Below are 13,853 nucleotides of genomic sequence, written 5' to 3' on the forward strand. Positions count from 1 at the left end.
TTGAGCTTAGCACATTTCTTTCCAGAAAGTCTTTATCAGAGTCTTTTGGATTTCTTTCATTTCTCCCTGAAAAGCCAGTTGAAATTGGTACAAAGTGAAGTTACCTTTGGTGCCTCTTGTCCCAGGGTTTTCCAGCGGGGTCCCTGGAGCAGCATCCAGAGGCCCTGGGGGGAGCTGTGTGACGGGCAGCTCAGAGAGGGGAAGGGGCCATTTCTTGGGGTGCCAGGCAGAGCCCCTGACCCGAGGGCACCCCCTTGTTAGCTGGTGGCTCTGCCCCACGGCTCGGGGACATTTGTGCTTGTTGTAGTGCTCTTCTCAAGGCCAGGTCTCTTCCCTGCTTCACTGGGGGGCCTCCTGCATGTTGGGGCAGGGCCACAGGGAAAACTTTTGCTCTGAGATGGCACCTGTTCAGGTCAAGAGCCTTTTTCTTGCTTCCTTGTGAAAATCAACCCTGCCTCTGACTTCCCTCCTCTAGAAATGGACTTGCTAATTACCACCCAAGGTGTTTTACTCTTGTAATACGCTGGGTGTGGAGACATCCAAAGGGATTTCTCAGTGCTTTGTAGGCCGAATTGTGTAGCCAAAGCTGTTTAGAAATTGCCTTGTTTCATTCTCCCCCTTTAAATGTTAGGCTTTATTACAAAAGTGTGGCTGACAGTGACTAGGATTTGCTTTTTGTTTTTCAGTGCCTCTGGAATTGAGTGTTGTAGTGATTTAAATGCATGTGTGTTCATTTCCCCCACCCTCCATTATTCTCTCTCTGTGTGCTTTCTCACCCCCTAGGAAACCCAGGTTGACAAGAACTCAAAGTGCCTTTTCTCCGGTCTCCTTCAGCCCGCTGTTCACAGGTAAGGGTGATCTCTTTCTTTTTCTTCTGACATCTGAAAGCAGAAGTGTTCTGAGACCTGTCAGGAAACACCTGCAGATGCATCACGGCGGGAGCTTCAGGCGTGTCTACAGTTACTGTCTTCATTCCATACCCGCTGGGTTTGGGGTGAGGCTATTTTTATGGTGTGGAATGTGTTCTTGACTTTGGATGCTTTATAGTTTGAGATAGAGACTGCTTACTGGTAATTAGGTGGCCCTGGCAGTTATGCAGTGCTTAGTTCAGGGTCATCACATATAAATTAAAAGTGGGAATTGCAAATTTATAGGCTCACAGTGCATAAAGGACTCTCCAGAAGGCGTACAATTCCTGTCCCTGCTTCCAAGGGAGTTCATGGATTCTCTAATAAACACGATCCACGATTATCTGGTCTATTTTTAAGGACTTTGGGCAAAGGGGATTACGTGAACTCTTGTCTTACCCATTTTAGGGGCCAGGAGTTCTTGCAGCTGTTAGAATTCTTCATCACGTCTAATTTAAGTCTTTCCTCTTGCAGCAGGGAACACAGTTGCTCAAGTAGAAGAGTGGCTGAATCTCTCTGGGTAACTGCCTTCTCTTTAGTGGGGGAGCTTGTTCAGATAGGGAGCCTTTTTGTTACATCAGTCCCATACAGAGCTCCTGCTTGAGTAAACTGTCGAGAAAGTCTTTAGCACGCTGCCTGAAGTCTCAGGAACTGAGTACTCCTCAGTGCGGACTAACCAGAAAGGCCTGACTTCAAACTCTTTTGGAGATGGTATCCCTCAAAAAGATGCCTGGAAGAATTATGATTTAGGAATGGACATTTCCAGAAGCAAGCTAGTGGGACCCCCATGACTGCATGGAGTGCCCCAAGTTGCCAGAACAAGTGTGCTGGTGTCTGTAATAGGCACAGGTGGAGAAGGAGGCCACTGTTCTTACCCCAAGCCCAGAATTAAAGATGCGTATCTTGTAGCAGCATGTTTTTCTCGTTAATCAGTGTTGCCTCTTTAAAGCAAGGAACACCTATCCACATTTGTACTTTAAGGTTTGGTATTCCTGTTTTTTAAGCAGCCTTATTGGTGCGCCTGGGTGGCTCAGTCAGTTGAGCATCCGACTTCGGCTCAGGTCATGATCTCACGGTTCGTGAGTTTGAGCTCCACGTCGACTCTGTGCTGACAGCTTGGAGCCTGGAGCCTGCTTCGGGTTCTGTGTCTCCCTCGCTCTCTTCCCTTCCCCCACCCACTGTCTGTCTCACCCTGCCTCTCAAAAATAAATCAGTGTTAAAAAAGAAATTAAAAAAAAACAAAAAACAAAAAACTCCAGCCTTATCTCTCTTGAATTACACATTTTATATAAATGCTATATCTACCATCCAGACCTCTGGCCCTTCAGTAAACATGCTTGTCTGGGCTTACTGTGTTACTCTGGGCTGCTCGGCTGTCAGTCACTAAGCCATGTGATGATTTTGGTTCCTGCTTCCAAGAACTTCTGATGACGTTTAACACCTTAAAAAAATTTTTTCTTTACCTTTTACTCATTTTTGAGAGGCAGAGACCGAGCGTGAGTAGGGGAGAGGCAGAGAGAGGGAGACAATGCAAAGCAGGCTCCAGGCTCTGAGCCATCAGCACAGAGTCCGACATGGGGCTTGAACCCATGACCCGTGAGATCATGACCTGAGCTGAAGTCGGATGCTTAACTGACTGAGACACCCAGGCACCCCTCCACTGATGATTTTTAACCCAGCTTTTCTTTTTTCTTTTCTTCCTTTCTTTCTAAATGTTTATTTATTTTGAGAGAGAGAGAGAGAGAGAGAAAACACATGTGCATGTGAGCAGGGGAGGGGCAAAGAGACAGGGAGAGGGAGAATCCCAAGCAGGCTCTGTGCTGTCCCTGCAGAGCCCAGTGAGGGGCTTGGGGGTATCACAAAACATGAGATCGTGACCTGAGCTGAAATCAAGAGTCGGATGCTCAACCAACTGAGCCACCCAGGAGCCCCTCTTTCTTTCTTTCTTTTTTTAAAAAGTAAGCACAGGGGCGCCTGGGTGGCGCAGTCGGTTAAGCGTCCGACTTCAGCCAGGTCACGATCTTGCACTCCGTGAGTTCGAGCCCCGCGTCAGGCTCTGGGCTGATGGCTCGGAGCCTGGAGCCTGTTTCTGATTCTGTGTCTCCCTCTCTCTCTGACCCTCCCCCGTTCATGCTCTATCTCTCTCTGTCCCAAAAATAAATAAAAACGTTGAAAAAAAAAAATTAAAAAGTAAGCACAATACCCAACATGGGGCTTGAACTCGCAACCCTGAGATCAAGAGTCACATGCTCCACCAACTGAGCCAGCCAGCCGCCCCTTGCAGAGCTTTTCTGCTTATCTTTTTTTTTTTTTTTCTTTCAACGTTTTTTAATTTATTTTTGGGACAGAGAGACAGAGCATGAACGGGGGAGGGGCAGAGAGAGAGGGAGACGCAGAATCGGAAACAGCCTCCAGGCTCCGAGCCATCAGCCCAGAGCCCGACGCGGGGCTCGAACTCACGGACCGTGAGATCGTGACCTGGCTGAAGTCGGACGCTTAACCGACTGCGCCACCCAGGCGCCCCTCTGCTTATCTTAATCAGTGCTCAAGACCTTTGTGAAAAACCATGTATTAGATTCTGAAAGCCCAGCTCTTGGCCTTTTGGAGATACTGGTTACCTCATTTTTCTTAACTGAGAAATAATAAAATTCTAGCTGAAGGGTTCAGCCTCCCAAATGAGGAAAAAAAAAAAAATTGTTGGAAATAACACCCTAAGGGCCAAATTAGAGAAATCTTAAATTCTGCCCCGTAGGTCAGACCTACCAAAATTTGGCTGTCAACCTTTGTTAATAAAATACCCTTTACCCTCTGGTGACTGAAGTAGAGAGAGGGTAGATGGGGTTGGGTGGCAAGAAGGAGTGTATATGGCAGAGAATAGAACTTATGCTGGAAGTAAGGGAAACCGTGTGCCAACCCCCATCAGGCTCCTATGGAGCTTAGCTGATTTGCTGACTGTGGAAGTAATTCATCATTAAGATTGTAAATGCACTTTTCAGCCTTTGTAGCCTCAGCTTGTTAGGAGCTAGTTGATAGCTGAAATGATTGCTTCTTTTATGAGTGAATGTTCTGGAAAATCTAGATATGGAAAGCCATTTAAGAAGAAGTTGGGGCTCACATTGGGACATTTATCTGCATTCAGTTTACCGTGCTGTTCTTATGTTTTTCTGGCACTTGCTTTCCATGTCCATTTGGACCTCTAACAAGCTCCTTGCCTTGCTCCCTCAGGCAGAAATTGGTATACATGTCTGTAAAAATAAATGGTGTGGGCTCTATTTGAATAAAGAGCCCTTGTTCAAGGTTACATAGTGGCGCAGCCACAATTAGTTGGCCTTTCTACTGTCGATCCCGTGTTTTTGCCCTAAAGAATCCTTGACCTTTAACAGGGCAAAGAAATGATAGAATTTAAAATGGACTGCCCAGGTGTTTGGGAGTGATTCCAGCTCTGGGAAACATTAGGTTTTGGGGGTTTTGAGAGCTGAGGACCTCGAGCCTTTCTTGCTTGCCCTTTACCTTTTTCCGCTTCCGGCCTCGGCTTCAGGCAAGGTGCTTCCATAACATGCTCCCTCCGTGAATCCCTCAGGTGAAACTGTGTCACTTGTGGACGTGGACATCTCTCAGCGGGGCCTGACCTCTCCACACCCTCCAACTCCCCCGCCTCCTCCGAGAAGAAGCCTCAGCCTCCTAGGTATGGTCTCTGACCTTCTCTGCCTTCTTGCTTTAGTGGGAGGGGGTGAGTTTTAGGGACCTGTTGTTCTTTTCCAGAAGGAGCAAACAAGCTCCTGAGCTTCTAATAATGACCCAAATATTCCCTGTCCCTTGTCATCTCCCTGAGCAGTTAAATGGGTGTCTTATCTGCATGCTATAACATTTGCTGTCCATGTGTTGATTAGATCTGTATTTATCTGGCCCCGAATCTACTGCTTGTAGACTGCTCTAGGGATATCCTTACTTTTCTGCTTTCGACAGAGGAAACCAGGTTAAGATGATTGTTGCCCTCTGTGCAAAAAGCCAGGGTGAAGGTCAGGCCATCTTGCTCCAGAGGGCAGCCTGATGATCCTTCTCCCTCTCCTGTGCTTCACCTCACTCATCTGTGCTCATATTTCTGAACCTCTTGCTTCTGTTCTCTCTTCTAGATGATATCAGTGGGACGCTGCCTACATCTGTCCTTGTGGCTCCGATGGGGTCTTCCCTGCAGTCTTTCCCCCTACCTCCGCCTCCTCCACCCCATGCCCCAGGTTAGCTTAGCTTAGAGGCAAGCCTTGTAAAAGTTGGGAGTACCAAGTGACGTACTCTTGAAGGATGGGAGAAGTCTATTTATGGAAGTAACAGAACTTACGAGAAAGCTTAAATCTTATCCCCTTGGCTGGGCCAGAACTCCTTGGAATTGAGGCCAAGAACTGGTTTTTCTGACCCGTTTTCCCTGTGGAGGTGAATCTGACTTTTGCTAGGGATAAAAAGACTATTGAATTTTTCCCCTCCTTGTTGCTGAGACTGGTTTGCAATCTCTGAGTAGATCTCACTTGGAAACTTCCCTAATCTCAGGATGGTGAGGAGGTTTAAAGTTTTCAAAGTTCCCTGGTTTTTCTAAGCTTTTAATGTTTACTGCAGCCTTGTAAATAAGTACCAAGCCTTTAGTAGCCCATACCTGCTTTGCCAGCCTCCAGTACCCACGGAGTAAAATGAATGAAATCGGCATTCTTTTCTACTTGCCTGGCAAAATGGTTCTTCTTCCTGGGCAAGTAAGCGAGTCACTATTTCCAAGGCTGCTTTACCGGCGCTTCACCTCGAGGTGGGAGAAGCTGGAATCGCTCTAGGCTGGTGAAGCCCCTGAAGTAGTCACCTTAGTCAGGTTAGTGAGCAGCCCCCCTCCCCCTCTCCTGGGGCAAAATGCCCCCACCCATCCTTCACAGCTTCCACGAGCCCACACAGCTTTTTGTTCCAGCCCATCCAGCTCTTTTCCACTGCTTTGGCTTCCACCCTTTCCAGCTTAGCTTCTAATGCCTTGCCCCTCTTCAGTTAGCATCTCTGTTTTGGGGGGAGGATCTGCTTGTGGTTGGGAGCAAGGAGGGAACAAGTGACCATCACCCTTTTGCCCTGCAGACGCATTTCCGCGGATCGCTCCCATCCGAGCAGCTGAATCCCTGCACAGCCAGCCCCCCCAGCATCTCCAGTGTCCCCTCTACCGGCCCGACTCAAGCAGCTTTGCAGCCAGCCTTCGAGAGTTGGAGAAGGTGGGTGGTGCCTGGGGACTGGTGGCTGGCCTCCTCTCCCGCTCCCCTTCTTCTGTACTGGGCTCTCGTCTCATTATTTTTAGAAGAAGAGTAGTTATCTTGCCTCTGTATTTACAGCGCCAAAACAATCGTGCTGCTCTGATCAATTCCATAAGAGACGTTGTAAAATTAAATCTTGGAGGAAAAATATTGAACATGGTAAGAGAGGTTGTGGAGAAATGTTTACGTAGTTGAAGCTGACTTCAATAGATTAACTGACCTAGTTCCCGCTCCTCTTCTTCAGAGGGCTTCAGTAATGCAATTGTAGGCTTATTCTTCTGTTACTTTGGAGGTCTAAAACAACGAGCCTGCCGTTCGTTGCTCATGGTTAAGACACTCTTAGCTTTTGTCTAGCGAAATGTTTAGGAAGTGATAAGAAGGGGGCTTCTCCTGTGGTAAAATAGATTGTGCTGAGAACTTGAACATTTCCCTGTGCTGTAAATCACTTGACCAGTTCTTATCTTTGGTAGTGTGGTTGGTACTGGGGACCAATGAACTGGGAAGATGCAGAGATGAAGCTGAAAGGGAAGCCAGATGGCTCTTTCCTGGTACGAGATAGCTCTGATCCTCGTTATATCCTGAGCCTCAGTTTCCGGTCACAGGGTATCACCCACCACACGAGAATGGAGCACTACAGAGGTAAGAGGTGCTGTTCGAAGAAAGCCTTCTTCCCCCTTTGCCTGCCTCTACTTGTGCTGTCCGGCTTTGTCATAGGAAGGATTTGTAGAAGTGGAACTATGAAGAGGGAGGAGAATCTCATACTCAGTTGAATGTTGTCGTGGGTACTGGTTTCAGTCACTAGAAGAAATGTTGGCGGGGGTAGGGAGGAAGGTGAGGGTTCCATTTAGAAGTATTCTCAGCATTTTGTCTCCAAAATAAGAGGGCCTGCACAAGACTGCTGAACAGAGCAAAGCCAGTGAAATTCTCTTGATAGAGGGAAGAAATAATCTAGGACCACTAGACAAATTCTCCCAAGCTTCATTCATAATTGAACTTAACATCTAGAGAGACTTTCTATTAAATCCTATACACAAAGAGGAGAATTTAGTGTCCACCCTGTGGCTGTTCTGTAGTGAATTTCTTCGCCTGATAGTCACATCCGCTCTTCCTGCCAAGCAGCATGGTGTTAATTTCTTTTGGTCAGCTATGTAGTCATCAGAACTCAGAGACTTTGCGGGGTCAACATGCTTTAGACTCTCTGCCTTCCTCCCTAGTGGTGCCTCCACCTTTGTGGCCTGCTTGTGCCTCATGCTGCGGTCACATCTAGAAGCTGATTTGTTCAGCACCACTGTCAGAATTGGCTTTGCATCATGGCATGCTGGGTTTGACATGTGCCAGAAACCTGTGATGGTCACAGGTGGTGGGGCTGGGTAACACGGTAATCCATCCTTTGTCAGAATAACTGCATATGTTACAAATTTGCTGAGCGTAGGGAACTTTGGGGAGTTTCAGGGACTTGCCCCTCCTATCCCTCACACTGTCCCCACACGTGATCAACATTAAACAAGCTGTTAGACACAGCATCTCAAAGCGAGAGTTTTTTTTCATGCTCTTCTCAGCCACCACCACGTCTTTTCTGCTCTCGGCCATGTTGTGCTGTGTTTATCTGGTTTGCTTCTCATGCGAGTCAGGAAGGTAGCGTGTTAGGCCAGCATAGCTTTGTCCATGGTTTCCTCTGTCACCGCCTCTGCCTTAAAGATGCATGAGGAGAAAGGAATTTTGGTCCACAGACCTGAGAATTAGTTAGATAACCGTGGCATGGACTGCCTGTGCCCTCCTAAAAGCCAAATAAGACCAGCAGAAAAACAACATGCAAAATAGAGCATTTCAGAATGAAGTATTTTTATAAATCTGTGAAAATACTGAATGACTAGGCTAGGAGAATGATGAATAAATGCCTGACCTCTAGGTCCCTGATAGGTGAGATGCCGGTAACGAGAGAACTTTCAAATGGTTCTCCAGTTACTTTTTGTTCAAAGCGGCTTTTCTTTCTTGAATGAGTGGGATTTTTAATAGAAGCCGTGTGGGGCTTTCCATTGCCAGTTTGCAATGGAGCATCTGTCTTCATCTTTTTAAGTGATACTGTAAGAGTGGCTAGAGAGACTCAAATCTGCAGTTCTCTTGAGTGATTCTGTCCCTTTTGTGGGTGACTTCTTTGCACTTAGTGCTTGGGTTTTTGTTTTTTTCTTTGGTTTTGGGGACTTTAGAATTTGGGGTGGGATCTTTGCAACATGTTTGGGGCGGGAGTGGGATTTTAGAAGTTAAAGAAGACCTAGAATTTGACTTTTTGTGCCTAACACATGAATGAATGAGACTTGCAGAACTGCTGTTCCGTTCTTTCCCCAACTGTTCCATCAATGCTTGAAGACAGGTAGACAGATCTTTAGAGGGGATGTCATTTAAACTTGCTTTTGCTATGGCAGTCTTTTCTTATGGTCCATGAGTTAAAGATTAGTGTGCATTCTAATATCTTATTAGAGGCAACATCTTTTCTTCCCATTCATTGTGGAACAAACAGGAACAGGTGGCTTCAGGACCTTTGTCCGACAGCTTTTGCCCACAAACTACCCTCCCAGAACTGAGAATTATTAAAACGTTCAAGGTAACTTCCCAGATCTTTTGAAAGTAAGTTTCTACATTTTTACCTCTCCTTAATTTTCCGTGGCAGGAACTTTCAGCCTGTGGTGTCATCCTAAATTTGAGGATCGCTGTCAATCAGTGGTGGAGTTCATTAAAAGAGCCATCATGCACTCCAAGAACGGGAAGTTTCTCTACTTCTTGAGATCCAGGGTTCCGGGTAAGGCTATAGTTACATTAATTATTTAACATGGTCATGATGCAGTACAGTACCAAAATGTGCCCCCCCTTCTCCCCAGAAAAAGCCATACTTTGTTGAAGTTTTCTTTCTGGCTCTTACGGTAACCACTCTTCCCAGAGTCTAGTGGTTAGGTTAATCCCCTGCCCTTGAACATTAATCCTTCAATATATTGAGAAGGAATCTTTGCTTTTTTGACCACATGAATGAGAAAACGGATCCCGCCTCTGATGTCCAGGTGTCTTATGATGAATATTTAACATTCAGAGGTGTCTCCTTGTCCTTGAACCAGGGATCTCACACTTCCGTGTGAAGCAGAGAGGTGAGAACTTGCTTAGGCAATTTCTATGGGAACAGGGAAGCTACAAGAGTATTCACTAGAAAGCCAATGCTGTGTGTCAAGGAGGCTGAATTCAGTGGCAGTCTGCTATGGATTTTGTCCTTCCGCACTAAACTTCCTATTAAAGAGTAGGTAGTCTTTGTTGTGCCTCTTGTCTCCACCGGCATTGACTATAAAGATGTCTCTCCATCTGGGTGCACTGGGAAGTTCCCGTCCTTGCTAGTGCGATTACATAGTCTTTCTGCCCACTTAGTAGTGCGGTATCTAAATAAACTTTACTGAAAGACTGGTTTGAAAGAGCCTGCTGTAATAGGGCTGGGGAAAAGCAAAACAAGCATATTAATTGAGGAGTTTGTAAGTTACAAACAGAACTGAAAATGAGAACTTTATACATTCCCAGTGAATCAAATTAAGATTCTTAAACACACTGACTGCCAAGAAATTGCTCTAAAAAGAAGTTCCCAGTGGAGCCTCAGGCAGAACATCAGTAACAGGATTGAGCCAGGTTATAGGAATGTGTTTTATAATCTTGGTGATTTAAATAAGGCATGACAGGGTGCGAACTGTATTAATTCTCACTTCATTTAATATTTGCCTCAGCGCTGTCAACACAGTTGGGTCTCATGCAGTTGACTTGGTTAAAGAGAAAAGTTAGAATCCTTTCTTAGAGGAATTGACTCTTTAGCAATTTTTTTAAGTTTGTGGCTTTTGGGGGGCTGGGTTAAATGGGTGACGGGCACTAAGGGCACTTTTCGGGATGAGCCCTGGGTGTCACATGTAAGAGATGAATCACTGGGTTCTACTCCTGAAAATAAGACTACGCTGTATGTTAACTAACTTGAAAATAAATAAATTTAAAAAAAGAAAAAGAAAAAAAAAAGAATTGCTAGTCAAACTTGATAAAAAAAAAAAAGTTTGTGGCTTTTGGGGGTTATCATTATCAAAAATAAGCAACATCTCTACCCTCAGAGACCTCGTTTCCTCAAAGGGGAGACAGGTAGGAAGATAAAGGCAGAAGCGCATGTAAAACTCAGTACAAGGCACGGCGGAGATTGACAAGGGCAGAGACGCAGCTGTGTTTATGGGTAAACCAGGGAAATCCTCTCACAGGATTCTGAAGTCTGGAGCATGTATCTACTTGTAGAGTATTGAGAGACTTTGTTGGACTCCTCTGGTATAGCTCGTTTCCTTCTACAAATGTGCCCTGTCTGCAGAAATTTTAACTAAGATTCTTACCATTGTTAACTAAGCGGCTAGAACTTTGAACAACGGCTACTATTTGTTGAGATCGTATCGTATCGTATCGTATCGTATCGTGTGCCAGTTATTTTGTCAGATTCTTTATTTAAACATCTCTGATTACTTACAACAACCTAATAGATCGGTCCGTTTATAGATAAGACCATTTTCATTTTGCCAACGAAGAAACTGAGGCTGAGTCTCAAAAGTGAAGTTCCTTACTCTAAAAGTCATTTAGCTGATGAGTGCTGAAGTCAGAGTTCAGACCCAGCCTCAACTAACTCCAAACTGTGCACTTTATTTGCCGCCACTCTGTTAACGAGGCAAAGTAACAGCAAGCAAAGTGAAACGCGAGCTTGCTGGGATTTGTGGAGACTACAGGGAAGACAGCAGTGTTTTTATTAGTGGAGGGTGTCTTTTTAGGACCCATGAGGAATGCTGCAGATAGGATATCTGTTTGCACTTCGAGCTGTAATCAAGTTGAGAAGGCAAAGCAGAGTTAGTATGTGCTCCTAGACTGTAAGTGACCGCTCTCAGAACGACTGGGACAAAGGGCAAAGCCAGTGTTCTTTACCATTGTTTGCTGTCCTCCTTTGCTGTTGTAAAGGTCTAGACTTTCTGTGAGATTGATTCTGTGAGGGACTTGGTGTGAAGAAGAGGTAGTCATTAGCATTTGGGTTGAGCTTTCTCAGCCGGCACCAGGGATTTTAACTCAGTAGTTTTTAAAAGGAGCCTATTTGTTGAGACTTTGGGATGATGGTAACTGAATGCCTACAAGGGGCCAGGTATTATTTCATTTAACCTTGACAAGATCCTTTATTATTTATTTAAAAAAATTTTTTTTAATGTTTATTTATTTTTGAGAGAGCATGAACGGAGAGAGAGGGAGACCCAGAATCTGAAGCAGGCTCCAGGCTCTGAGCTGTCAGCACAGAGCCCGATGCGGGGCTCGAACTCATGGACTGCGAGATCATGACCTTAGTCGAAGTCGGATGCTCAATAGACTGAGCCACCCAGATGCCCCAAACCCTTACAAAATCTTAAAGGCATACTACAGTATCCCTTCTCCCTTTCCTCCCTCCCATCCTTCCGCACAGATTAAGAAACTGAGGTACAGTGAATTGCAGAGCCAGGATTCAAAGTCAAGTTTTTCTGAGTTGGCTGCACTAACAGGGCATGCAGGCTGGTGATAAAGGGATGCTAGGGATCCTAGGAATCATAAAGCTAGGACTAATGGGAAAGTTCTGGATGGTGGCAAGTAAGGAGCAGAAGGAAGGAAATTAGAACAACTGTAATAATTGACATCAGGGGAGGGACCCTTAGTGAAAATAAAAATGATGGCACCTGATGTTGCTTTCCCCCTTATCTCTTTTTAGCACAGTGGAGCGTGATTGTCACAGATCCGAGGTCACTGTTTGCATCTCAGTCTGGTCCATTCCACAGTTATAAACCAAATGCCTATACTACGGGGCAGCAGTCTCAGAGAGAGACTATGATTGGATTAACACAGAACTCCTGATGCTGTTCGAGTCAAACTGAAAGTGAACATCTTTATTAGTTGGGAGAATCTTTGTCATCTGTGAAGTACATGAAAAGAAAATCTTTTTTAAAAAGATTTTTATTTTATTTTATTTTATTTTATTTTATTTTATTTTATTTTATATGTTTATTTATTTTTGAGAGAAAGTCATCATGAGCAGGGAGGGACAGAGAGAGGGAAACAGAGAATCCCAAGCAGGCTCCATGCTGCCAACACGGAGCCCAGTGCAGGGCTTGAACTCATGAAATGTGAAATCACGACCTGAGCCCAAATCAAGAGTCGGACGCTTAACTAACTGAGCCACCCAGGTGCCCCTTAGTTTATTTTTAAATGTTTATTTTGAGAGACAAAGTGCACGAGCGAGTGATGGGAGATGAGACAGAGAGAGAGAGGGAGAGAGAGAATCCCAAACAGGCTCCATGCTGTCAGCACAGAGCCTGACATGGGGCTCGATCTCCCAACTTTGAGATCATGACCTGAGCCAAAATCAAGAGTTGGACGCTTAACCGACTGAGCCAGCCAAGCACCCCATTAAGATTTTATTTTTAAGTAATCTCTACACCCAGTGTAGGGCTTGAATTTATAACCCTAAGATCAGGAGTCACACACTACCAACTGAACCAGCCAGGCACCCCAATACCTTTTTTTTGTTTTTGTTTTTAATTTTTTTAAGTTTGTTTATTTTGAGAAAGACAACATGAGTGGGGGAGTGGTAGAGAAAGAGGAAGAGAGAGAATCCCAAACAGCCTCCATACTGTCCACACAGAGCCCGATGCAGGGCTTGAACCCACAGAAGTGAGATCACGACCTGAGCTGAAATCAAGAGTTGGATGCCTAACCGACTGAACCACCCAGGTTCCCCAAATTTTCACTTTTTTAATCACACTTTGAATTACACAACTCTAAGGAAATAGGTCTCTCTTTTGTAACCATCATTAATCTTATAATTGTTTGTTCAGTGACAGGTCTGTATCCCAGGATTTCTTTTTTCTTTTTTTTTTTTTAATGTTTATTTATTTTTGAGAGAGAAGGAGAAAGCACATCCACGCAGGAGAGGCAGGAGAGGGGGACGGAGATTCTAAAGTGGGTTCCGTGCTGACCGCAGAGATCTTGGTGTGGGGCTCGAACTCAGGAACTGCGAAATCATGACCTGCGCCGAAGTTGGTCACTGAACTGAGCTCCTCAGGTGCCCCTCCCAGTACTATTGGCATTTTGAGCTGGATAATTCTGGTCTTCAGGAAACAGTTTGGTTTGGCAGAAAGACCTATGTGTTGGGGTGCTCAGACTTGGGAGAGATTTGTCACCCCTAACCTGGTCCTTGAGGTGGCGGGGCCGGGGGAGAGAAAATAATGAAGTGGCTGGAAACTGTATTGGAGCTCAGGTCCCCTGGTATGAAGGACCAGAGGAAAGTTCCTGATGACCACTGTTCCATCTTGTCCCTTCCCTTTCAGCTGACCTGGTGTCTTGTCTTGGATTTCTTTCCATCTCTAACCTCTTCCCTTAACATGCTCTGGATGCAAGAGCTCCAGTTGTTTGCTGTGTTTGGAGGCAAACAGTAAATGGTCAGGTTGACACCAGGGGATATCAGAGAATTAACAGGTTTCAAATCGCTATTTGTGAACCTAAGGCTATAAGTAACACAATTAAATAGGCAAGTATATGTGGTCATTAAAATTCAAGTAGGCAAACAATCAGATAATTTTTTGCTGCATATTATCCTGGTCTCTTTAACCACAAGTCT

At 45.2% G+C, this 13,853-nt stretch overlaps 1 protein-coding gene across 3 annotated transcripts in view; it reads left to right on the forward strand.

Moving 5' to 3' along the window:
• The window catches only part of SOCS7 (suppressor of cytokine signaling 7), a 31,700-nt gene that overhangs the window by 7,046 nt on the left and 10,801 nt on the right, over positions 1-13,853 (forward strand). The window contains exons 2-8 of one of the 3 annotated variants that reach the window (XM_023244799.2): positions 784-848; positions 4,489-4,593; positions 5,042-5,143; positions 6,009-6,139; positions 6,649-6,817; positions 8,847-8,975; positions 11,949-12,113. In XM_023244799.2, coding sequence (XP_023100567.1) covers positions 784-848; positions 4,489-4,593; positions 5,042-5,143; positions 6,009-6,139; positions 6,649-6,817; positions 8,847-8,975; positions 11,949-12,091 — 844 coding nt within the window. In that variant the 3' untranslated portion in view covers positions 12,092-12,113. The remainder of the gene's footprint in view (positions 1-783; positions 849-4,488; positions 4,594-5,041; positions 5,144-6,008; positions 6,140-6,648; positions 6,818-8,846; positions 8,976-11,948; positions 12,114-13,853) is intronic. The other 2 variants (XM_023244796.2, XM_023244798.2) reach the window with 2 other exon arrangements.

The sequence above is a fragment of the Felis catus genome, chromosome E1, assembly GCF_018350175.1.
Source record: "Felis catus isolate Fca126 chromosome E1, F.catus_Fca126_mat1.0, whole genome shotgun sequence".
Taxonomy (NCBI): domain Eukaryota; kingdom Metazoa; phylum Chordata; class Mammalia; order Carnivora; family Felidae; genus Felis; species Felis catus.